At 41.4% G+C, this 27,147-nt stretch overlaps 1 protein-coding gene across 2 annotated transcripts in view; it reads right to left on the bottom strand.

Annotated features, from left to right (window-relative positions):
• Positions 1–27,147, bottom strand: part of ROS1 (ROS proto-oncogene 1, receptor tyrosine kinase) — a 126,501-nt gene that overhangs the window by 82,920 nt on the left and 16,434 nt on the right. For both annotated transcript variants that reach the window (XM_069599148.1, XM_069599149.1), the window contains exons 3-15: positions 26,533–26,592; positions 23,821–23,847; positions 18,057–18,117; positions 13,832–13,980; positions 12,743–12,881; positions 9,635–9,836; positions 8,892–8,968; positions 7,019–7,141; positions 6,677–6,861; positions 5,081–5,178; positions 2,996–3,492; positions 1,370–1,582; positions 560–670 (exon numbers count right to left, since the gene is read on the bottom strand). In XM_069599148.1, the coding sequence (XP_069455249.1) occupies positions 560–670; positions 1,370–1,582; positions 2,996–3,492; positions 5,081–5,178; positions 6,677–6,861; positions 7,019–7,141; positions 8,892–8,968; positions 9,635–9,836; positions 12,743–12,881; positions 13,832–13,980; positions 18,057–18,117; positions 23,821–23,847; positions 26,533–26,592 (1,942 nt within the window). The remainder of the gene's footprint in view (positions 1–559; positions 671–1,369; positions 1,583–2,995; positions 3,493–5,080; positions 5,179–6,676; positions 6,862–7,018; positions 7,142–8,891; positions 8,969–9,634; positions 9,837–12,742; positions 12,882–13,831; positions 13,981–18,056; positions 18,118–23,820; positions 23,848–26,532; positions 26,593–27,147) is intronic.

Genomic DNA, 27,147 nt, shown 5'->3' with positions numbered 1-27,147 from the left:
TAGTATCACCCTACCTCCTAAGTCCAACTCATTTTGGTCAGAAGTGCTGTGGTAATTTTTAATGACCAAATAAAGAAATCAAATAATTAGATAATTATAGAAGATGCCATTAAGTAATAAACGGGTAGGTAGTTTGCCTTAGGCATTTATTACATGATCTTCTTTGCCATGAAATTCTTTCTTATGCTTTATTTAGAACGTCATATAGCTGTTTTGTGCTCTGGTCTTATAGCAAACTCATAAAAAATTACTTAACTATAGCTATCTTCATGGAACAAGATAGGCGGTTACTTTGAGATGACACTGAGAGATTAAAATACACGAGAAATGGGCATACATCATTAAATAACCTCACATTTTGTGGAGTAATAAATGGCCCTCCTCCTTGAGAACAGACATTTTCTCCATCTTATCACTGGCAGTATAATTCAGTCAATATTTTTTCCTTTCATTATTGACCTAATATTAAAACACTCAATTCTTCTGATTGGTCAAATATCTCAGGAAGTCTAACAAGTAGAAACCCGCCATCCAAGTGTACAGGGAACTTGGTGTTTACCTGACACATTTCCTATATCAGAGGATAGGAATTCTCCTGGGCCAAAGCTATTTAATGGCTTACTCCAAAGTCCATCTTCTTTCACAGCCATGATAAACGGTGGTTCTGCAGCTGTTTGGTTTAAAAACAATTGAAAGAAATATCACAGAAAACACGCATTTTTAGGTACACATCTTGTTTGTTAGATTTCTTTTATAAAGCAAATCAGCATTTTGAAAAATACACTGGAAGTATATGAATAATTGTATCTGCTTAAAAGAATACTCTATCATATTAAACACACTTTTATTTTTATGTAAAGATTTGTAATTGAATGTGAAGGGAAATGTGTATTATGCTGCCACTATAGCAATGTCACATCATGGCAAATTCTTTTGCTGTTTTGCTTTAGCTATTGGTGATATTCAGAAGCAACAGTAGTATAAATGGTTCAGTTCTTTCCATTTTCTTTCAACCAAGAGGACAGAATTCAACATAATTCACAGCCCCTCAACTTCTCTTGTCGAGACTTTCAGCATCCAAGCAGTGCTACAGCTTAATAAGCCATGAGAAAGGAGAAAACCATGAAGAAGAAGAAAATGATATTGTTTGTTCAAAAACATCTTGGACAGTATAAAATAGAACATTAGAAACATTCATATCACACTGTGCTTTACTTGCTTTCCTAACCTCAGACAATAAACATGCTCAAGGGGTCAGTGCATCCTCATTCTCATTTCTTTCCAACATCTAAGGTGAACAATTTTAAAGAAGACAGGGAGAAAGCCTCTTTTGTCAGAATCACTCCCTAAATCAAGAGCATTCTCTCACCTGGTACCAGAGTAGTTCCCACTGAGGGCTCTGACCAAGGGCCTGGCCCCTTGGGAGAACTTGCTCTCACAGAAACCTCATATTTTGTAGCACTCTGAAGGTCATGTACATTAAGGATGGTCCCACTTATATTAGAGAACACGTGAGTGGTTTCAGGAAGGTCTTGGGTTGATACTTTCACCTCATAAGTCCAGTCCTGCCAGGCAGAAGGACCTATGCGGAAGAGTTAAACAATATTACTGACCAGAATGATATCAGCAAAGGGCAAACAAAGGATTGTCAGTCAACTTATCTACAGCTTCAGCTCGAGTGGAAGGATAATTGAGCCTGTTACCCCTTAATTGCCGGGTTAACTTGATGACATGATTGGGACAGTGGCCGTTCTACTCACTCATTTTGTCTCATCAAAGAGACATCTTGCCAACAAATGGGAGGCCACTGTTCCCCTCTCTGTGCTGTGCGACTGGCTGCATAGAACTATCAGAAGGGTATACTATACAAGCTCCTAATAAACGCTTAACAATGAATCTCTAATATTATTCCAGTGTCAGCAGAATATCACTCTCCTAGAAGCCCAAAAAATAAAAATTAAAAAATTTTGCTAATTCATTTTCAGCCATCTTTGAGATATACATCAAACAGGCATAATTAACTTGGTCTTAAAGTAAAAGTAGGGCTGCCATCTATGGGGCCACACAGAGTCGGACACGACTGAAGCGACTTAGCAGCAGCAGCCAATGTTTGCTAGGGGACCAGAGGTTGGCAAACTGCAGCCCACAGGCCAAATCTGGCCCACTGCCTGTTTTTATAAATAAAGTTGTAATGGAACACAGTCATAGTGACTTATTTACATATTATCTACGGCTGCTTACATACCACAAAGACAGAGTTGAGTAGCTATCCCAGAAACTGTATGACCCACAAAATGGAAAATCTTTATTATCTGGTCCTTCTTTTATTAAAAGAAAAAAAACTGCCAACTGCTTTGCTAGATACTGTTCTGGGGTCTACCTATGTATCTTAATTCAGTCTATATGACAATCCCTTAGAAGGATATACTTAATATTTTTATTTCCAGTAGTGGAAACATGTATGAAATGGTTAAGTAACTTGCCCAGGTCATTCTGCTAAAAGGCTAGTCTGCTGAGACTAGCCTTTGAATCTGTGCAGGGCCCTAGAGCCCACCTGCAAACCCACCACACATGCTGCCTCTCCAGAGATGAAAATTCAAGTCCCGAGAGTTTTAGGCTCAAATTCATGCAAGGTCTCCCAGATACAAAATCTCAACCCAAGTGTTCCATCCCTCTGGCTAATGCATTCCCTCCAACTAGAATGTCACTGCCTGGCTCCATGAAGACTCTCAATAAATGTTCCAACCCTTCTGTTTGGATGTACATGATAAAATATAGAAATTCTCTTTATCAAAACTGGTAAATGTAGAACAAACGTAATAACACTGTGTGTATGTGTGAGAGAGAGGAGACAAAGAGAGTGCTAAGTAGCACTTTGGGTTACTGGCTAAATAATCACATAAGGGCTCTCAAAGCTGAGTTGCCATGCCAAGCCTATTAAGTTTTCCTCTCCTTCTGACAAGGCCAGCCTCCAGGTGGGGGACAGGGAACTCACTGGCACCGATGGCGAGCGTGGGGGGCTTCCACTGAACCAGGGCCTGGTGGGAGCCGAACAGCACGGAGAGCTGCTGTGGGCGGCCTGGCAGCGGGTGTGGCTGGGTGTATGAGCCAAAGATGACCAAGTTGCCAAAGCCAAATTCTTCTATGTGACTCAGGTCACATCCCACGATGAATTCATTAAAAGACTGAGAATCCTGTTGGAAAACAGCCTTGCCATCTGTGACCAGGAAGTCGTTGTTTTCACAAGCAAAGCTCTTCACATTAGTAAAGGGGACATGAGGTAGGATGATGTGGGATGCGGAGCCGTCGAGAAAGGTTGACATGAAGACTTGGGCAGTGTCGTTGAAATAAATGATCCGCTTGGACTGTGGCTTGATTGCAAAGTCCTTTAAAGTGCCACTCTGCACAATACGCATGGCTTCTGAGCCCCCACCAGAAGGCACAGGAAGATTGACTCTATAAATGCCGTCTCTCAGGAGATAAAAGACGTACCTGACACAGGAGCGGAAGAAGCCTGGTGTGAGTCAGTGCAAGGGTGAAGAAGGAAAAACACCATTGTCTTATCCTGTTGGGCAATCAGAACCAAGTATCTCCAGAGTGGATAAGTACAGGGTTTCCCAAGATGCAAACTGGTAAAGGCATTTATTACAAATATGCTCTATTCATTTAAGTTAGAAGTTGGAATCCTGGAAAATGTCAGCCTCTCTTATAAGACTTAATCTCCTAATTATTACATGTGACTTCTTAAGGAATCAGAATTTAAGAACAACAGGGGTCTTTACAGGTTTTCTAGTGAAGTCTACTCTTAAAATCATATTATATAAAACTTACATGACTGAACCTGTCATTTATTATGAAACATTTTTCTCCAATACACAGAAATTCTTAGTCAAAATCTGTCCATAAATATTCCCATGCATTGTGAACAACAAAACGGAAGAAAACAAACATTTAAGCCATTTTTTAAAACTTTATGGTATTATTTTGCACAGTTGCTACCAGCAATACTAACCCTGCATTTGTATTAGACTAAGTTTATTGCTGACAAAGGTCCATATAGTCATAGCTACAGTTTCCAGAAGTATGGATGTGAGAGCTGGACCATAAAGAAGGCTGAGTCCCGAAGAATTGATGCCTTCAAACTGTGGTGTTGGAGAAGACTCCTTGGACTGCAAGGAGATTAAACAGGCCAATCCTATAGGACATCAACATTAAATATTCATTGGAAGAACTGGTGCTGAAGCTGCAGCTCCAGACGCTTGATGCGAAAAGCCAACTCATTGGAAAAGACCCTGATGCTGGGGAAGATTAAGGGCAGGAGAAGAAGGGGGCAACTGAGGATGAGATGGTTGGATGGCATCACTGACTCAGTAGACTTGAGTTTGAGCAAACTCCTGGAGAAAGTGAAGGACAAGGAAGCCTGGCATGCTGCAGTTCATGGGGTCACAAGGAGTCAGACACAACTTAGTAACTGAACAACAGTAACAAGCTTTTAAAAATATTCACAAATGAGTGAGGCAATAGTGTCAGCGTTTTACAAAATCATGATGAAATACCCCACAATTGAGTAAAAACAGCTGGGAAGGACCACCCAAAATCAGCAGAAAGGAGTCAGTGGAAGAATGCTAAACCTGTCTCCCAACAGACATGATAGCCAGACAAGAAAAGCAAACAGGCACTGAACTGCTCAGCAAGAGAAAATGGTGTAATGAAGAGAGGAAAGATAGGCAGGAAGGGCTTCTCATTGGAAGAGCTGAAGGGGAATAAAACTCTGAGTCATGCATAAAATCATGACAAACCCAAGAAGAGAAGCCAGGTCCCTGAGTCCCAGAGAAGAGATTTTTCCCATATGCCCATAATCTGCTGCAAAGGAGAAAGGAAAACCTGCTTACCTAGAAAAGTTGTGGGTGAAGTTTTAAAGAAATTTCCTCTTAGCTCTATAAGAATGAAAACTTTGCCTGGATTTAATTAAATATGAAATAAGATTGGCTCATCTGGCACTACAATATTATTAGCAAACAAGTTTCCCTAAGATTCTTGCCAAAGGAAGAGAATTCACATTTGCAAGGCTAACACTTACCCATTGTATGAATCAGCCACAATTTTTTGAGGTGCAATGATTGAGGGAGGTGTAATTGTCTCAATGTTTGAGCAGTTCTCTAAATCACAGACACACACCTAGAGAAAAGTACATCAGTAGCATTAGTGTCTCTAGTCTATTTGGCCAACAAATATTCCTGGAGCAACTGTTCTGTGCTTAGAATTCCACTAGTCACAGGCACTTTTTGAAAACATGAAAAAGCCCTTAAAAGACAGTTTTATATCCTATATCTTGATGAGTTCATATTCTCTTGGTATCCATGAAATACAAGTACATATTTTTCATATTTGTGGAGATACTCAACTAATTTTATTAATATTTTAGCTATATCTAAGCTTATGGGCCTATCTAAGCACTGAAGAATTGATGCTTTTGAACTGTGGTGTTGGAGAAGACTCTTTAGAGTCCCTTGGACTGCAAGGAGATCCAACCAGTCCATCCTAAAGGAAATCAGTCCTGAATATTCATTGGAAGGACTGATGTTGAAGCTGAAACTCCAGTACTTTGGCCACCTGAGGTGAAGAGCAGACTCATTTGAAAAGATCCTGATGCTGGGAAAGATTGAAGGCGGGAGGAGAAGGGGACGACAGAGGAGGAGATGGTTGGATGGCATCACCAGCTCATGGACGTGAGTATGAGTAAACTCTGGGAGTTGGTGATGGACAGGAAAGCCTGGCGCTCTGCAGTCCATGGGGTGGCAAAGAGTCGGACACAAGTGAGCAACTGAACTGAACTGAAGCTTATGGGCTTCCAGCCACGGTGACTGAGACCAGCCTCTCTTTCAAAAAAGGAAACTTGATTTGATAATACCAATATTACATAATTTAAAATGCTCACAGCTGATTTTAATCATGATTGGCAGTTGTTATCCAGTGATAATTCAGGTACCACTGTCTCATGGAAGTCAAATTATCATTAGTGAAAAATTACAGCTCTGAAAAATCACAAGAAAGATGATTTAATGGTATATCAGGACTAAGTAAAATATTTCAGTTCAGTTCAGTCGCTCAGTCAAGTCTGACTCTTTGCAGTCCCATGAATTGCAGCACACCAGGCCTCCCTGTCCATCACCAACTCCCGGAGTTCACTCAGACTCGCGTCCATCGAGCAGGTGATGCCATCCAGCCATCTCATCCTCTGTCGTCCCCTTTTCCTCCTGTCCCCAATCCCTCTCAGCATCAGAGTCTTTTCCAATGAGTCAACTCTTCCCATGAGGTGGCCAAAGTACTGGAGTTTCAGCTTTAGCATCATTCCTTCCAAAGAAATCCCAGGGCTGATCTCCTTTAGGATGGACTGGTTGGATCTCCTTGCAGTCCAAGGGACTCTCAAGAGTCTTCTCCAACACCACAGTTCAAAAGCATCAATTCTTCGTAAAGTACTTAGTACTAGGTAAAATCTAGACCCTCCTATAAGACTCTATGTATGATTCATTGCTAACCCAGTATCTAAAACATAGTGAACACTCAATGATTAATTATTGAGTGAAAGAATTATGTTTACTTATAAATATTAATATGTCAAGATATGCATTAGATTTTCAATATCTAGTTGTTCACTTTAAATTCTCAGACTAACCAGTTCATCCATGATGAAATACATTTTCTGATAAAGCCAGTCTATGGAGATGGAAGAAATTAATCCTGAGCCTCTGTAAAAAATTCTCAGGCCAGACACATCAGACATGTTGGCAGCGTCCTTCACCCATATGAGAGTTCCTTCAGAGAAATAAACAACCTGCTGGTGGACATTAACTGATATTCCTGGAAAAGTGATGCAAATACATGTGTTACTATGTAACAACCAGACAAAACAGTGACACTAAAGAGAACTCATTTATTTACTCTTTAACAAAGGCATTAAAGTCAACCTGGATCTTTCCTTACACACTAAGGAAACATTTTTCTCTATTACACTGACCTGTAATATTATGGTGTATGGCATCTGACTGAAGGCAATGTGCTTCATCTACTAAATGCTTTAAAGACCTCTTTCTTAGAGAAGTTTTCCTGGATAAAAAGAGCCACTGTTCCTCTTCTTGAACTAAAACAACAACACGACTTCATAGACAGACAGACCAATCATGTACACAGTGACACAAAACAGATCAATACCACCCTTAAAAACAAGCGGGCTGGCACACAGAAGAGCTTTGCCAGATATTCTTGGAAGATACTGGGGTATTTCAACTGCAGTATAAATCACATTCTATGATTGGGGCGGGAAGTACTGTGTCAACCAAACAGGATTTCTGGGTGTGTGACCCTGAATGCCCTCAAAATAACATCACATGCAGTGTCACTGTTCTCAACAGCCTTGCCCAAACAGGAGCTCGGCTCATTATCCTCCACCTTGGGAATCTGACTGCTTGGTGAAGGTAGACCAGCAGGCTGGAGGGGCTGGTTGCATAACACACACCTATGGGCAGACTTTGGTTGCCTCTGTTTTGTCTTCAATTATCTCTCCCTTTGAGGCAGGAGAAAAGCCTATAGTAATGAAATCTGAGGACTGCAGAACTCTGTGTGACGTCCTATTCGACTGGAGACTGATGCATTGTGCCTTGATCAACACTTTTAGGGTAATTAATAAATGTTATGCAGTAATCACAGTAATAACAACCTTAAACCTTTAACTCGTCCTTGGGATGCTTCTTGTATAACAAAAATACCTCTCTTTTCCTAGAGTCTAGTAACAGCCAAAGAAACTAAAGGTTAGTAATGGATGACATTCAATAAATACCCACCAGCATATCTGGGGGCAGATTTGGGGAATGGGAGGTCAAGTCAGCAAACAGGGTTGCCACGAAGACAGAAAACACACTCCTAGTATTTTGAGTTTTCGCGTATTATTCCAAACGTTTTGAACTAACTTTCCCTAAAATATTTCTGGTGCTTCTTAGAGAGCATTTTCTTTTATTAAGGTTTTGCTTACGTGGGAATCATGCAGTAAATATTTAGTCTCCTAAGGTAAACGTTAAAATGCTGAAGCCGAAAAAAAAAAAAAATAAGTACTTGCCAACTAATAACAAGAGCTAATTTCGTAGTTTGAATATTCAGAATAGTAAAATGTTACTTACTAAGTCCAGATAGATTTGAAAACTAAAGGAAACTGGAAGAAAAAGACATCTGATCTTTATTAAATGATGACCCATAAAGCGGAGGTTAGAGTAGGATATATGTATTCCCTAAGTATGTAAATGAAAGTCACAATCACTGCTGCTGCTAAGTCGCTTCAGTCATGTCAGACTCTGTGCGACCCCATAGACGGCAGCCCACCAGGCTCCCCCGTCCCTGGGATTCTCCAGGCAAGAACACTGGAGTGGGTTGCCATTTCCTTCTCCAACACATGAAAGTGAAAAGTGAAAGTGAAGTCGCTCAGTCGTGCCCGACTGTTAGCGACCCCATGGACTACAGCCTACCAGGCTCCTTCGTCCATGGGATTTTCCAGGCAAGAGTACTGGAGTGGGTTGCCATTGCCTTCTCCCATAATCACTAGAGACTTTAACTGAAACCAAGAGTTTGCTTGGGGCCATTTTTTCAATTCCTTTTTTTTTTTCTTTTTTTAATTTTTAAATTTCAATGTGAAAACTTTGCTCTGACAACTTACTCCTGTTTGTCAGATGGGACTGATTTCTCGTTTAAAATGGAAACTTATCAAGTATTCACAAGACAGTGTTATTTGGCAGACGAGTAGGGGCTTAAGGAACACCAGATGACACAGGACCTGTCAGATCTGAATCCACCCTTCCACCCCTCAACTTCCCAGTAGCAGGAGGCACACCCCCAGTCTATACCTGCTGGAGACGGAGTGGTAATACTAGATTCTGCTTCCGGCCCCTCACCAACTTCATTTACTGCTGCAATAGAAAACCTATTCCAAAAACAATTTGGAGAGATGTGTTTTACATGGCATGGTGTGAACATAAGATAAATATAGAAGGAGCAATAACGTTTCTATTTAAAGGACAAGGTGGCAATGTGTGTATCTAGTTACTTGGTGCTGCTGCTCAGCACTGAAATGACCATCAATCATGTCCTTGTTTGCATTCCCCACAGAACAGTTCAGGGTCACAGAAGTCAAAAACTGAACTCTGCTATCTGCATGACCCTCATTCATGCCCTAATTTACGGAGGTCTTAGTAAATGCTAGAAAAGCTAACAATAATAAAATAATTCCCTTAACAGTTAATGTAAAAATACCATTAACAGAATTCTACCTCTTTACTTTCTTCATGTTGGATTAAATGAAGAAATGATATTGATGGTGCTTATGTTGTCTTTTTTTAGCCCATATTTATGAGCTCACATTTGTATTTTTCTCTGAATATAATAGAAATGCTTGAAAATGTTTTTGCTTAGGATGGTGTAATCTAGCAAGCATACAAACTTGAGGGAAAACACAACTTCAGATCAGCAGCACAAAGTCAGTTAGACATCTCAAAATACATTTTAAATTATTTTGTAGCCATATTTCTTAGATAATTATCATGCATGCACCCATGCTGGTTATGTTCTTCATGCACCACTAAATTCTTACCTGTAGGTGGTATTTGGTAGAGTGGAGTAAAACTGGAAACTGGTTCTCTGTGTCCCTGAATCTAATTTCTGATTTTTGCTGATCAGCCTTAAGTTATATCCCAAAATAGGTCCACCTGGGAATTGAGGTGGAGCCCAACTGACTTCCACCGTGTCGGGACTTGAGCTTTCAATATTCCTAATGAAAGGAGCAGTTTCAGGAACTAGAAGAGATAATGGTAACACCGTGAGCAGAAAATATACAGAGAAAAACGTAAATAGGGTAGGGTAAAGTCTTGTTTTTTGAAAACTTAGCATAAATGAAATATTTTCTTTAATAGTCACAATAAGTGGTAGGAGGTAATATATCTATGAACTGCAATTCTTGATCCCTAAACAATATCAGTTAGCTACTCTTCTAAGGGATTCTTTAAAGAAAGTGTTATTTCCCTCACTTCTAATTTATGCAATAAAATTAAATGTGGAAGTCTACAAATAGGATAATGCTGTAGGGGGAAAAAAAAAAAACTGTGAAAAATCTCCAGGTACCTGACTGAGTTCAAACATGGGATGGAACCAGGTTAGGAAGGAGAAGAGACTCTGTAACAAAACTGAAGTCAATGATTAACACGAGTTGAAAGAAATAAGGCCTGGGGCCTTTTCCCTCATTAGGGTCCTGTGGCTGGACCAGTTCTAGCTAAAGATAGGAATTTAGATAAGCCTGAATTAGAACAGCCTGCTTCCCTTTTGCTGGCATCAGCTCTGCTGACCCAGACAGTACTCTCTCCCCCCAGCTCTCAAGGTCCCCCAAATCCAGGTTTTCTGTGCCTTAGCAGCATCCCTTCCCTCATGAAGGACAAAAATGAGCATGCATTTGCTAACCGAGCATTCACCCACAGACTGTAGGATCTACCCCAGTGGCAAAGAACAGAAAGGAAAACAAATGACCTAACAGCCCAGTCCGCCCTCACCTGCTTTCCATACCTCCTATGCCCTGCAACCCCACCCGTTTATTTCCTCTTTTCATAGAAAGGCAGACTGATAGCACTTTGCTCTTCAGCAGGCTCTCTCCCTCTGAACAGTTTTTGGGAGGTGCACTGCATCACCCGTGTCCCCTTAGAGTGGGGAGAGAGAAGCCAGAGCAGCCTTCCCACTGGCTGTGTTTTAAAAAGGCCCTTCAGCTGATCTCTGATACGGTGCCTCCCCAACTCTCAGACGCAGCTTGAGCAAACACAGATATCATTGCCTCACTCCTCAGCTCCATGCACTAAGTGACTCAGGTGGGCGGGGAAGTAGGAATCATCTGCTAGCGAATCGGAATTAGGATGTCAGAAAACCTAACTCTTTAGTCCACACCCAGACAGGCTTGATCTGCCCCGCTGCAAGTACATTCCATGCCACCTCTGGGGCAAGTTGTGAGTAGTCCAAATCTCTCTGAAAAGGCTGAAAAGGCTGGTCAGGTTAGGCAAGGAGATTATTCCACCTGATTAAGAAATTATCTTCATAAGGGCCCCAATTAAAAGGCAATAACAACCATCTAAAGTCATATATTTCCCATGGCTGAAAGAGAAAAGGGCCACAAGGTGACGGAACACAAAATGGATAACTCTGTAAGTTTTGATGTGGCTAAAAAAGTGAGACAGAATTGAAGCATGAGATGTTATCCATGGAAAGGATACCCAGTACAAGAACTGAAACATATGGAGGGTTTGGAGGCTTGCATATCCAGAGAAAGACTCAGAAATGGAAAGAAACATTTGCCTTCTTCACTACTTTGATTTAACTAATCATCTGCCCTGGACCACCGTATGTATCCAGTACTGGAAAATGCTCCCACACTGTTGGAGTCCGTGAGGCACTGCTCTGAACAAAAAGGATCTATGTATTCTACTCTGACCTGGAACATTTCAAATATTGCCCCAGACCCATGTCTAATCTGAGGTCCTGAGGATGGTCAAGGAATGATCATCAGAGGGACCACATGTACCTAAAGTCTGATAAGCAAAAAGAAGGCACTAACCAGGCGTGAGGGAAAATGCCCCAGCCAGCGTCATCAGCTGTCCTGCTGAGGTTTGGTCCAAGGCCTAGTTCAGTGTGAGGGTCTCTGCACGCAGCTGATTCTCCAGAACTGAGGGGTAGGGACACCCAACATCTGGCTTGGAATAAGCCCTTCCAAGTCCCCTCGGCTAACTCAGATGTTGAGAATACCAGAAACTCTCCCTGAATGTCTTCTCCTGGCATTTATCTCCCTGAAAGCCTCTAGGCTTGAATCCTTTTCCCAGTATGGAAGTCAAATCTTTCAAAGAATAAATCAGAAAATGTTCCAACATATTGACTATTTTTTAAAATCATCTCTAACCAAAAGTTGAAGTTCAATAATAACCTCCCAGTTGGTCTTGCTACTTCTGTACTTCCCAGTCCCTATCACTCAATATCATTCAATGCAGTCTGTGTGTATTTGCCAATTATCTTTTTAAGGAGCATTTGAAGCAATTACTCCTTTAAAACCTTCCATAACTCCTAATCACATAATGAGGCTTATTCTGACCAACTACTTTAATGCACTCCCCATTTTTCATGGACAGACCCTGCTCAAAGCATTTTTCTTACCATAGCAACCCATGTCTTCCTACTCACAGTATACTTTCCTTTTTTATTAGATTTACTGTCGAGGGAATTTCCTTTCCACCAAAAGGTGAGCTTCACTAGAGCAGAGACTTTTGTTTTGATCAGAGGTATGGTGGGCACCTGGACTTCCCTGGTGGCTCAGATGGTAAAGAATCTGCCTGCAATGTGGGAGACCTGGGTTCAATCCCTGGGTCAAGAACATCCCTTGGAGAAGGAAATGGCAGCCCACTCCAGTGTTCTTGCCTGGGAAATCCCATGGAGAGAGGAGCCTGGTAGGCTACAGTCCATGGGGTCACAAAAAGTTGGACAGGACTGAGTGACTAACACTTTCACTTTTCATGGTGAGCACCTAGAAGACGACTTGACACCTAGTTACATACCCCATTGTTAGATGGATTGATTAACAAAGGAATAAATCTATTTTACTATTTAAAATAAAAGCAAATGAAACCAAAGCTTTGGAATGACCCCTGATTTCTCCAGCAAGGCATGCATGCCATACCTCCATAAGGATGAGTCCTGTAACTGGGACTTGGAGGGGAATACAGATGCAGCTGGGCTGTGAAGATCCAAACCACTCGAAAAACATATTCAGTGAAGGGATGCAGGGGCTCTACCACGTAGGAGAGCTTGGACACAGCCTAATCAATGAGAGATCAAACATCAGTATTCATGGAATCACTTCCATATATTGTAACTCGAGAGCACAGATTCATTTGTAGATGATGCATGGCCTTCTGGGTATGAAGTGATCCAGGGCTTCCCTGGTGGCTCAGACAGTAAAGAATCCACCTGCAGCGCTGGAGACCCGGGTTCAATCCCTAGGTCGGGAAGATCCCCTGGAGAAGGGAATGGCTTCCCACTCTAGTATTCTTGCCTGGAGAATTCCATGGACAGAGGAGCCTTGAGGGCTACAGTCCACGCGGGTCACAAAGAGTCAGACAGGACTGAGCAACTAAGCACACACAGCACAGGGCCTGCCAGGCCAGCTGAAAAGGAGGCCTGGAGCTCAGAGCTGAGATATCCCCATCTCAGTCCACACAATTCACACCGAAATTCCTTCCGTCTTCAAACCTGCAAAATTATGGATTCAATTATTTGGCATTTACCTCAAGGCTTTCCTTTAATTTTCTGTGTTAAAACACTTGGTGTCTTGGGACGGTTCTCTGAACCTGCTTTTGCTGTCTTAATAGGGACCCGCCTGGATGACCTCCCTGACCTCCACCCTAGTTGGCATCATTTTCAATGGGATGGACAGATAATGACTAATGATATGAGTAGTTGGTTATGTGATGCTGAGCTGAAGGAATAATATCTATATCCAATAATATATTTTCCTCAAAAATAAAAGGTTTAGCATGAAGAGTAGCAAAGACTGAAGTTCAGCGGTGGTAAAGCATCCACCTGCCAACGCAGGAGACACAAGAGGCACAAGTTAGATCCATGGATTGGGATCCCCTGGAGTAGGAAGCGGCAACCCACTCCAGTATTCTTGCCTGGAGAATCCCATGGGCAGAGGAGCCAGGAGGGCTACAATCCATGGGGTCGCATGACTGAATGGGCATGCAGGTACGTAGGCAGTGGTTCATACCTCAGTGTAAGTCCAGCTTCCAGGAAGTTGTGTGTATTTCCACTGAATGATGTAGTTTACTCCAGAGATGTTGGCCGATTTCCATCGTAATGTCATACCATGGCTTCCAATGGAAGAAGCAAAGGGTGCAGTGGGGAGGTCTGCATTTTCTGGGGAGAAAGCAAGATTTCATTCACCACATCCCATGTCTGTTGACACAGGACAGCATGTCCCTGCTTCATCTCAGCACGCTCCTGCTACATCTTGCCACAATTATTCATCTGAATAGTAACTGATGCCTATAATTCAGGTGGTTTATTTCTTTAAATCAGCCAGTTGGTCTGGTAGCTTTTTTCCCCTCATCCTGCCTACCTGCTTAGTCGTGTCCAACTCTTTGTGACCCTTTGGATGTAGCCCACCAGGCTCCTCTGTCCATGCAGTTTTCCAAGAAAAATATTGGAGTGGGTTGCCATTTCCTTCTCCAGGGGATCTTTCTGACCCAGGGATTGAACCTGCATATCCTATGTCTCCAGCATTGCAGGCAGATTCTTTACCCACTGAGCCATCTAATCTTTGAAGATAGTTTTTCGTACAGGCAAGCAAAATGGAGTGTTCTGAGACTGGTTTTCTCTTGTCATACCACTTCTTTATAGGTTAGAGGGGTGGGTGCCAAGGGTATGTGTAGGGCAACAGAACCATCCACTGACCCAGGGCACATATCTCAAGATACTTTTAAATTTTACACTATGTATTGATGCCGGGGGCCAGCATGAGGAACTCCGCCCATGGCACAGGTCATGAGGAAGGAGGCGTGGCATACGCAAAGGCGTGATCAAGCCTCAGGAAACCCCCTGTTCCCGAGCATCTACCCCCAAACCAGAGTCTATCTTCTTTACTGTTTCATGCTCTCGCCTACACCTCTGACTTTATGGGGGGCTGTTCCTCACCGGTTCTCTTGGAGAAGGAGTAAAGGTGCAGCTCCAAGTCAATAAAAATTCCTGGGCATGACAAGAGTGTTTCAACTTATGAACTCCTCTGAAGGTTATCTAGCCCGCCTGTATAGGTTCATCTGGCCACATGTGATTGTTTACAGCCTCCCAACCTGAGAGGCACGAGATGTTTTAGGCTTACTAAAGGCAAATTCTTTTGAGAAGTTGAAAATTGTCAGTATAGTGGGTTGGTTAGGAATTATATTGGTGAAGGGTTTTTTCATTTGTTGTGCCAATAATTGCTGCTTATTCCCTGCCCTGGGTATGACAAGGGTGTCTCAGGTCAAACCTCTCTGCTGACAGACTAGCTTGTGTGACAGGATTATCCATACTCCTGCCACTACGCACATGATTGTTTTCTACCTCTTAACCATAAACAGCACAGAGAGTTTTGGAGTATTTTGAAAGTCTTAATTAGCATAGGGCTTTTCTCATTGTTGAGTCAATGATTGCCATCAGGCCTCAATATCCTTAGGCACCGGGGAATATATTATAGAAAAGGAAATATAGTCGTTTTTAAGGTTAGCAATACTAGACTTTTTGAGTTAATGAATTTTCTCTTTTGTAATAGATCACTGTACTTTGTTATAAATCACTGTGTCCTTGCTATGTAAAAATGTAACTTTATCACTATCTTAAGACTAAATAGATCTTAAGGGGAACATTGGTGAAAGGGTTTTCATTTGTTGGGCTGATGTTTGCTGCTAAATCTCCATATTCCCTGCCCTTATAATGAATATAACTAGCATATAGGATAAATAAGTATTACCTTTAAGTATATAGGAAAAATAAGTATTAACCTTTAAGATTAATCATGTTAACCTTGGGTTGAATAAATTACTTTCTTGATTGTAACTCACTACACCCTCACCCTATAGGAATGTAACTTTATTTGGAGGGCGGTGCCTGGTTTAAGAAAAACAGGAAAAAATAAGTCTTTTGGTTATCAGAAAGAAAGGGTCGTAAAATGTCAGCAGGTCTCATGGCCAGAAGATGATGTAAAACCCCTAAGACCTTTTGTTTTTAATACATTTATGTGAAGCACCTGATTTTGATAAAGGTCAAGACTGCTGACCCCCGAGTGACTCTGTATTCATCCCTATGTGTAACAAAAGGTATATAAGCAAACCCAAAAATAAAGAAATGGGATCAGTTTCCGGAAAGACTGATTCCCCCATGTCGCTTCTTTCTTGCTCTCCGTTTTTCTGGCTGAATTCCCATCTGGTGCATGGGTACCCACCAAGCCTGCTAATTTTGCCTGGGCTTCTAAGATCAGACCAAGGTGGGGGGGGGGGGGGGCGGGCTGTGGGGGTGGGGCCTGAGTGCCTCCTCTCCTTCGGGAGAACGGGAAGACGCCTGCGGCCTACGTAGGTGGTGATTGGTATTCCATGTGAACCAAGTTATTCAGCCTCTTTTGCTCTGCTAGTTTTCTCATCCTTCTCTATCTGTAATTAAATAAGTTATTTCCAAGGACGCCGACTCCGTCCCCACCTTCGAATCACCCTAGATCCACTGGGGCTGGACCCCGGCATATCTATAGCCCACTGTGTCAAACACATTATTTTTATATGTGCAAGTAACTGAGCTCCAAAGGATCCTATATTCTTCTCTTTTTTATTATGAAATATTTCATGACTTTTAAGCATTAGCAACATTACAATTGGTACACACAGTTATTGGTGCTACTTCCCAGACACTGTATAAGTGTTAGAATTCTGAATGCCAGAACCATACTGTTTTGATTATTATAGGTTTGCAATAAGTTTGAAATCAGGAAGTATGAATTCTCCAACTCTGTTCTTTTCAGAATTTGGGGTCACTTGAGATTCCATATAAATTAGAGAATCGGTCTTTCGATCCCATGTAAAACATCTGCAAAAATGTATTTGGAATTTTGATAGGGATTGCATTAAATCTGTAGATTGCTCTGATAATATTGACATCTTGACAATATACCAAGTTTTTTAATTCATGAATGTGGAATGTCTTTCCATTTACTTGCCTTCTTTAATTTGTTTTGGAAATGTTTGGTGAACATTTCACTTTACAAATCATTCACCTCCTTGGTTAATTTCTAAGTATTTTATTGATGCTATTGTAAATGAAATTTTCATCATAATTTCCTTTTTGGATGGTTCATTATTTGTGCGTAGTAATGCAATTGATTTTCTAGTTTTAACTTTGTTTCTTGCTACTTTGCCAAATTTGTTTATTAGTTCTAACAGGGTATTTTGTGGTATCTTTGGGGTTTTCTGCATATAAGATTATATCATCTGCAAACAAAAGTCATTTTACTTCCACCTTTCAAATTTGGATGCCTTTTTCTTGCCTACTTGCTTTGGCTAGGACATCCAGTATTATAGAAAAGCAGGCAAAAGCAGGCATCTTTTCCTGAACTTACAGGATAAGGTTTCTTCACCACTCTGATTCAGAAGCAAATCAGGATAGCAAGGAAAGATCCACCTGCCAGTTTTCATCAACCATTGAAACAAGGACTGCAGCTTATGGAAAAGCCAATCATCTCTTGTTCTGGAAGGAACTGTTTATCTTCCAGTGGGAGGAAAAACTGGGGAATTCTGGAAAAGCTAGCTGCTAACATAGGCTATAGTTTATCAAAGTGTTGATTCTTAGACTAGAGAATTAAAACACTCGGGCAAAGTCTCTTAAAGACACCCAACCTGCTCTGAAATAAGTCAGAGGGAACTGGAGACATATACAGTCAAGTTCCTTACTTACTCCAGATCTAACACTGAGAAGCATAACTTCTATACATTCTGCAAATTTCCCAATATGTTATAAGGAGCCATAACTATAGAAGGCACTCAATCAATTGAATAACTGTTAGCTGAGTAATGAAATTCACATTAAATAAAATATTTCTACACTTTCAGTTCATTAAAACAGTGGCATTTCCTGATAATCTAGTTGCTCAGGATTCACATTTGTCCCTTATATTAAGAGAGAAGTGATTGCATCCACTGAACTGAGGGCAAAATCTCAAATTCTAAACATGTCATATGCTGTTTCCCCTGTTTTCCTCTGAAAGAAGACTTTTGCTGAGTCTCTAAATATGGATTACACATTTGAAGTTAATAAAATATATATATATATTTGATTATATAAATGTATGTATATATGTGTCACACTGAGACGTAGACATCTAGATATTTTAAGAGATGGCTCATTGCCCCTACATTAGGACAGGTCCCTGGAGTGGTGCAGATTATTTTCAACAACAGTTGTGTGAGTCTGCTTACCCAGCACTTCCTCTTCATAGGCGCCTTCCCCACTGCTGCAGCCGACTTCACAGGATTCTCGCTATGGAAGACAGGTAGCATGCCAGTCAGCGCAGCCTTTGTACTGCTTTTGCTCACAAGCTTCAACCAAATTTTGAAATAGAAATGCCTGATATATAACTATACCTGTATATCAAGAATTTGAGCTGTAATACTCAAGTTCCCATTTGCTAGTGGGATTAGAACAACAGCTTTCAATCTTTTTTGACCATGTCCCGAATCCCAAAATACATTTAACAAAACAACTTTTTACACACATACAAGTTGGGGAAAAAAGATTGCTGAAATGGTCGTTTTTTTCCCTTTTTTTTAAACAGTTTTATTGAAATATATTTTACATACCATAAAATCTACCCATTTAAAGCACATAATTCAGTGGTTTTTAGAATCTTCAAAGAATTGTAAAATCATCATCACAATCTGAATTTAGAACATTTTCATCTCCAAAAGGAATCCTGAGCTGTGATGCAATCTTACACGTTCTATCCTATGTCATTTTATTTATTGTAACTCTTTAATCCAGTAAGTTAATTTCATGACCTTCTAATGGGTGACACCCCACAAAGTGACAAAATACTGAGCTCAACAGTGCAATTATATGTTTGCATCTTAGTCGAAGGTTTAGTGAGTTACTTAAAACTCTAGCCTAAAATGAAGCCTATTTATTTTATGTATCCGTGCCTTCCTTGAAAAATTGAAAGTGGACTATAAACTTTGGAGCAACTGAACATTTCAATGAATGCTAAGGGCCAAAGTTAAATTTTAAGGTCTACAAAAACCTAATGGTGCTTAACATCTCATCTCATTAACTGAAAAAGAGTAAACATTTTGGGGGCTGAGACACAAATTTCCTGCGACTTTTAACATTAACAATAGCTAGGAGGAGAAAAGGCAAGGAGAAAAGGCACGCAGCATAAAACTACAACACAACCACGGTCAATCTTCCCACTCTCATTCAGTTTATAATTATAACTCCTGGGACAACATTCTATTGTTTCTCATGATAATAAGGGAAACCATGACTCAGTGCATTTCCTCTGCATGTCCAGGTAGAGAAGGGCTGTTTAATTTGCAAATACTCAACTGTCCCATATTTGATCTGTGCTCTCCAAGGAAGTGGAGCCTGATAAGCCCAGGTTTGCTTAGTTAGGGATTAAATACCTCAGTCTGGGCTCAGGATTATTTAACTTAAGAGTCTAGTATATTTTTCACATCTTCTTTGTGGTTTCAGTAAAATACACTCAGCACATTCATTAACTGCAGAGAATAAATGTACCAAGTGGCAGCAAAATTATCATTAACCTGGGATTTCTTTTCAAGAAAGAAAACTGAGGAAGAAGGAAGGAAATGGAATAATGAGTATGTGGTAACACAGCTAGTTCTGACCTATCCAGGAGCTTAAATGTTTTGTTTATTTCAATGAAGCTTGCCTTTTTTCCCCAGCTTTATTAAGATAAATGATTACCACCATAAGCTAACACCTTCATTCCATCATATAATTACCATTTCTGCTTTGTGGTGAGAATATTTAAGGTCAACTCTTTAGCAGCATTCAAGAACATAATACAGTGTTATTAGCTATAATCACCATGTTGTATGTTGGATTCCCAGAACTTGTTAATCTTATAACTAGAAGTTTGTACTCCAAAGAGTTTAAGTGTTATCTCGAGTGGAGGCAAAGCTATTGAATAGGATTTCCTCTTTTGTCTCTCCCTCTCTTTCTCTGTGTGCCTTCCTCCCTCTATCTCCCTTGCTCTCTCTCTCTCTCATCTAACATTAGACTTCAAATGAAGTTATCCAGTGTTTCTCAAACTCAAGTTGCCCTGGAAAGAACTTAAAGGAATTTGGATTTATGAAGTTCACAGAATCTGAGCCAAAAGCCCTGGACACGGCATTTATACAACATATTCCAGGCGACTGAGCTGCCATTCCCACTGCGAAAGCCAAGTTCATCCTTCCCAGGGGCTACACCCATCTGCTGCCTCTGTTCTCCTGGCAGTAAGATGACTTTTATCATCACCCCCTCTGGCTCCACTCCTGTGTTTCCCTGACTATCACACCTGCTGTCTTTTGCTATTCCTGCAGCTCAAGGAGGATAGGCCCCACCACCCTCCCTGGATGCCTCTATTGCAGAGTCTCCATATGAATTGTGGCTTCATCTCCTAAAAAGTCATTCATTCAAAAAATATTTACTGATACCTTTTCCATGCCAAGCACTGTTTTAGATTTTAAGGCTATGGCAGTGTATAAGACCAGTAAGTTCCCTGACTTCATGGAATTTATATTCTCTTAGAAGAAAATACACAATAACAAAGTAACTAACTTAAAAAATAAAGTATGCTTGGATAATGTATTCTTGCCTGGGAAATCCCATGGACAGAGGAGCCCGGTGGGCTATGACCCAAAAGGTCACAAAGAGTTGGACATGAATGAGGAGACTTAGATAAAAGTCAAAGACATAAGGCATGACCAGACAGGAAGGGGACTAACTTTAGTTAGGGTGGTCAGGAAGAACCATGCAGAGGTGACCTTCAAGACAAGACCTGAGTGATCAGAAGGAGCTGGACTTGCAAAAACCTGGACAAGGGCAAATGCCTTGAGGTAGGAATATGCCGCATAGACTCGGAGATGAGGAAAAGGCCAGTATGGCTGGTGCAGAGAACAAGGAACAGGAGGCAAGATGAGGTGGATGAGCCAGCAAACACTGGTAGTTTGTACTTTTTCTTAAATGGCAATGAGAAGTCATAAGTTTTTAGAACCTTCTAGATTAGGATAATCTAATTTGTGTTCTAAATTATCAGGGATAAGCCATGTTACTTGCTCACATCGTTTTCCAAATTATACCTTGCAAGCTACCACTTCTAAAACTATTCCCTCCAAGAAACGTGTGGGCAAATCCCAAGCTTTCTAGGTGGAAGCGTTGATGGTCGAGGAGTTCAAATTTCCTACAGGTGTGAGCAGCTGAGTTAAAAATATCTATCTCTATCTCTCTCTCTTTACCTCCACCTCTATCAAGCATGTATGACTGTTCAGGTCTACATTATTTAATGTATAAAGTAGCAAAATATAATAGGAAAGAATAGAATAATTACATGTTACAACAGAGAGCAAAGGTACGTGTTACGTAAGCAGGACTGGGCAGCATAGTGATGAACAGTGAACTATCGCGCTAGAGACCCAGTCCTCGAGGAACAGAGATGCCCATGCAGAGAATGGGCGTGTGGACACAGGGCGGGAAGGGGGTGGGACGAACTGAGAAACAGCATTGATGAGTATACGATGCCACATGTAACATGAATAGCTAGTGGGAAGTTGCTGTATAACGCGGGGAGCTCAGCTCTGTGCGCTGTGATGACCTAGACCGGCGGGATGCAGGGAGTGGGAGGGAGGCTTAAGAGGAAGGGGATATATGTATATATACTGCAGATTCACGTTGTTGTACAGCAAAAATTAACACAACAGGATAAAGCAATTATCCTCCAACTTAAAAAAAAAAAGGCTTTAAATTAACAAAGTTTAAACAAAAAAGAAAGAAACCCAGTCCTGAACTGCTTGGATGCTTCAGGCACTTTCGCTCTCTGGCTTCTAAACACAATCCTCTCCGGGACTGTTATTCTGGCTGCTGCTTTTGTTTTGGTCACATCAAAGAGTTCTCAGGCAGTTGTCTTTTTGCTTTTGTTTTAATCTCATCCAGGAATGAGCTTTACTTGTCTATTTACATAAGGAGCAATTTTTCCTTTATTTCTTCTTGCCTAACTCAATCACCATTCATTCCCAAGGAAAAATCACTCAGATACAGGGTCACCACAGACTACTTTAGTTTTTTATTTTTTAAATTTTAAAATCTTTAATTCTTACATGCATTCCCAAACATGAACCCCCCTCCCACCTCCCTCCCCATAACATCTTTCTGGGTCATCCCCATGCACCAGCCCCAAGCATGCTGCATACTGCGTCAGACATAGACTGGCAATTCAATTCACATGATAGTATACATGTTAGAATGTCATTCTCCCAAATCATCCCACCCTCTCCCTCTCCCTCTGAGTCCAAAAGTCCGTTATACACATCTGTGTCTCTTTCCCTGTCTTGCATACAGGGTCGTCATTGCTATCTTCCTAAATTCCATATATATGTGTTAGTATACTGTATTGGTGTTTTTCTTTCTGGCTTACTTCACTCTGTATAATCGGCTCCAGTTTCATCCATCTCATCAGAACTGATTCAAATGAATTCTTTTTAACTGCTGAGTAATACTCCATTGTGTATATGTACCACAGCTTGCTTATCCATTCATCTGCTGATGGACATCTAGGTTGTTTCCATGTCCTGGCTATTATAAACAGTGCTGCGATGAACATTGGGGTACATGTGTCTCTTTCAATTCTGGTTTCCTCGGTGTGTATGCCCAGAAGTGGGATTGCTGGGTCATAAGGTAGTTCTATTTGCAATTTTTTAAGGAATCTCCACACTGTTCTCCATAGTGGCTGTACTAGTTTGCATTCCCACCAACAGTGTAGGAGGGTTCCCTTTTCTCCACACCCTCTCCAGCATTTATTGCTTGCAGATTTTTGGATCGCAGCCATTCTGACTGGTGTGAAGTGGTACCTCATTGTGGTTTTGATTTGCATTTCTCTAATAATGAGTGATGTTGAGCATCTTTTCATGTCACCACAGACTATTGAGAGAATATTCCAATTTAAGTTTTTGCTTTTATTTTCTATTCAAAGGAATTTTTTCTATTTTACTAATGAATGATCATCTGTATCTCTTCCTCAGGCAAGATAGGATAGTTCTGTTCTCTGGTTTCAAGGAAATTTTAAATAGAATACAGCATAGATGTGAAACTGAGAAATAATGCAGCTTCATCATAAGTACCTATCGTCAAATAAACTAATAAATTCTGCAGGATATAGAATCCTGGACAGGAAATTTTAATTGAAGAAGACTGAAGGAGAAGAAGGTCAAGTGCAGGGGAGAGACCTCCCGTGGGGCTAGAGGAGAGGGTAATTGGAAGACACCTGGTCAGCCAGAGTCAGTATGAGGTCCCTTATTATCACAGCAAGAAGTAAATTAACTGAAATTTAAATTTTAAAAAGCTGTGTTGCCAAAGGAGTTTGCTGAATAAGGAAGAAGATTGCAACCTAAGAGTACTCTTCTGCGACTTTCCTGGTAGTTTCCAGTGGTTAAGATCCTGCACTTCCTATGCAGAGAGCATGGGTTCAATCCCTGCTGTGGAATGTGGCCAAAAGAGAAAATAAACAAACAAATAAATAAAAGGTTATCTTCGAATGCACTGTATTTAATGATAACCCATAGGCTTTAGGGGGAAGAGGTGAAATCAGCAGAGATGAGGGTATCTTCACTGTGCCTTTTCCTCTCTTCCCACCAACCAGGCTTCAGGAAGCAGAAGAACCTTTCAAACCAGATTAGAGTAATACATATGTACACGTGTGAATGTGTATGAGTGCATACATACATCTATGTACGTTCATGTATGCATTTTATATATGCACATAGATACGTAGAGTTCAGCAAGTACTTGAGTCAAAGATAGAAACACACAGTCATTTTTACACCCTGAGTTAGAGCACTCCTAGCAAGAACATTTCTGTGCACCAAGAATGACTCAGCCTTCTTTATCCTTATTTTAACAGTGTTTTAAGGATAAGAGAGAAAGACGTGAGGTTTAATGACACCTTTTCTGCAAGTCACTGGCACTCACCTCACAAACTGCAGCATAGGTTTCATTCTGCATGGAGGAAAAAGGAAAGAAAAATTACTCAAAATCTTTAGAGTTGTAAATAATTTTAATGACACTTAGCTAGGCATTTCTGCCAAATTAATTTATGCCCCACCATCGACAAAATGCTTCCCCTGTGGTTCAGCAGGTAAAAGAATCCACCTTCAATGCAGGGGACACAGGAGACTCAGCTTCAGTCCCTGAGTTAGGAAGACCACCTGGAGAAGGATATGGCAACCCACTCCAATATTCTTGCCTGAAAAACCCCATGGACAGAGGAGTCTGGTGGACTATGGTCCAAAGGGTCACAAAGAGTTGGATAAGGCTGAGCAATGGGGCATGAGCATGAACACATGACGAAACAATCGATAAAGAATAATCAAAGCAAAAGATTCCAGAGCTGGGCCTTCCGTCCAGGAAGGCCACTGTACAAACTGCTGTAAAAAGTATGTTCTTTGCATTACTGGAAAAACAAGGACACACGATGTCTCCTAGAAAATCTCAGCTAAGCAGTAATCCACGATAGACCAGGTTAGACAATGAAGGGATGTTGGTAGGTGCCAAGGGAGACAGAATCGGAAATGAAAAGCCACCAATAGGTCTGGTTAGGAAAGGCCAGCAGATTCTTCTGCCCAAACTGGCCACTCCAGCATCCACTCTGCTTGCTGGACTGATTCCCCCAACAAATGGTACTTCTCATTCCTTCACTTGCTCAGTGCAGTCTGAGGACTAGCTACGCGCCCCTCACTGTGTTCGGAGGAGGGGACAGTGTGAACAAGACAGAAAGCGTCCTCCCCTGATGGCCCTACATGTCGGCAAAGGATATTAAACACGTGACTAGGCAAATAATGATTCAAACTACCATCTGGACAATGTGCTACCAAGGGCAAGGAAAAGTGTTTTTATTTTTTCGCTTGTGTATTTACTTGGCTGCACTGGGTCTTAGTGGCATCATGTGGGATCTCGTTTCCCAACCAGGGATCAAACGACAGCCCTCTGCCCTGGGAATGTGGAGTCTTAGCCACCAGGCCATCCAGGAAGTCCCTGGAAAAATGTATTTAGAGTGTGTGATTGTTCACAAGTCCAAACAGCACCTGCTCCATCTTTTGGTAACTGCCAGTCTATGAAGCACACCGTCACAAGCAGGAGAGTGGGTGTAAGTGACTCCTGGAGCTGAGATCTGTGAGGACACTTGTACAAGAAAAGCTGTGAGGACTGACTATACATACGAAGACGTTAATATCCTTCTTTAAATCTCCATGCTGTAATTTGAGTCATTAATAGAAAATGATATTCTGTGTGCTTAGTCGCTCAGTCGTGTCCAACTCTTTTGCGACCCCATGGACTCCACGCCATCAAGCTCCACTGTCCATGAGGATTATCCAGGCAAAAATACTGGAGTGGGTTGCCATGCACCCCTCCAGGGGATCTTCCCAAGTCAGGGACTGAACCCAGGTCTCCCTCATCGCAAGTGGATTCTTTACCATCTCAGCCACCAAGGAAGTTCAAGAAGTGATATTACTTTAAGTTATCATGATCCTAACTAATTTAATCTCTGAACTGAACAAAGCAACCCATTTTTAAATTATAAAACTCTTATCCATGAGATAGAAGTAATTAATTATAGTGTAACAAGTACTATCCTTAGCAGAGATTCGCTTATTATCTTAATTTACCTATTAGGAAAGTAAAGTACCAAGTACCTTAACGAAGTCACACACTAATTGGCAAAGCCAGGATAAATGAAAAATAAAAAAGTATTAGGGAATGTATTTCCTACACGAAGTGAAGTAAACCTAGGTGTGTGTGCCCTCTGGGTTAGACTGCTTCCATCTTCCCCACAGAGAAACCCTGAACGTGATCTAGGTCTCTTCAAAGTGTGGTCTGGAAACACCCAGCATTGCATCACCTAGGAGCGTGTTACAAGCACAGAATTTCTAGTCCCCACACAAAACCTAGTGAATCAGAATCTGCATTTTAGCGAGATCCCAGATATTTGCATATTAAAATTTGAGAAGTACAGGACTAGGACATTTACCAAATACTTAACATTTTACTAAAAGGTCGCTACAGTTTGGAGCAATTGGTCATTTCTGGCTTCCATGGTTTGCATTAACTTCTTTTGGTTTCCAGTTCACCAGTTGCATTAATAATATTGATTTTGGGACTTCCCCGATGGTCCAGGGGTTAAAATCCACTTTGCAATGCAGAGGATGCATATTCAATCCCTGGTTGGGGAATTAAGATCTCGCATGCCACAGAGCAACTAAGCCTTCACACTGCAACTGCGGAGCTCACTCCACAACTAGAGTCTATGCACCACAGAGAAAGCTCTCCCGTGATGCAAACAAAGATTCCATGTGCCACAACTGCAGCTGCTGCTGCTAAGTCGCTTCAGGAGCCTACCAGGCTCCTCCATCCATGGGATTTTCCAGGCAAGAGCACTGGAGTGGGGTGCCATTGCCTTCCCGGTGCCACAACTAAGACCCCACAAAGCCAAATTAATTGATTAAAAAAAAAAAACTGATCTCATTTTCTCCATTACTCCATTTCCATTATGTATTACTCATACTTTTGCTTTAGAGTCAAGCCAGCTAATTAAAAGCCAATGGAAACTCACATGGGAATCCTCATGGAGAATGTTTCTCTTGAGGGAAACATTAATATCAAAACAGAAACATAATTAATACTTACACACTTTAAGGCACAGTTTTCCTGATCTGCCGAATTCCAGAAGTGACATCCTTGGATACACTATAAGAGAAGGTAAGAGAGAGTGATGACTGAAGAACTGTGATTTTTCTAGTCACCTGAATGTGCAACTCTCAACAGTGTTCCCGAAGTAGAAATCTATCTGCCAAGGAATCTGTGGCCTCGCAGCAATCAGGACTTTTGAGAGTGTAAGCAGAGCTGTCGTATTCACAGACAGAGGAGGGCTTGGAGTGGCTCAGGGTTGCTGAGTGGAGTCTAGCCTGGGGCGGGCAGGCCTAGACCCCAGGGAGCAACGGAATGTCTGGGAACACACTGTCCACTGGGTGCTTGGTGCAGCGGAAGTCCAGGACAGCATGGTGTCAAGCACATCATAGAGGTCCTTGGGGTGTATCACGCAACAAGCCAAACCTAAAGCTGGAGACTCAAGCAGAGGCAGCACATCAAAACCGAGGTAGGTGGGTAGTTTGGGAAGTCGGCTGCCCTGACCTCCCACTGGACAGATTCAGCTTGTGCCTCCTTGCCTGGTTTGTCTGCGCCTGTGATTGCGTGGACCATTCAGTGCCCAGGCCGCAACAACACCTAAATCGCCTTCCCCTT

This window comes from Ovis canadensis, chromosome 8, assembly GCF_042477335.2.
Source record: "Ovis canadensis isolate MfBH-ARS-UI-01 breed Bighorn chromosome 8, ARS-UI_OviCan_v2, whole genome shotgun sequence".
In the NCBI taxonomy this organism is placed as follows: domain Eukaryota; kingdom Metazoa; phylum Chordata; class Mammalia; order Artiodactyla; family Bovidae; genus Ovis; species Ovis canadensis.
The sequence above is the reverse complement of the archived record's forward strand: the minus strand, read 5'-3'. Positions and strand labels throughout refer to the sequence as shown.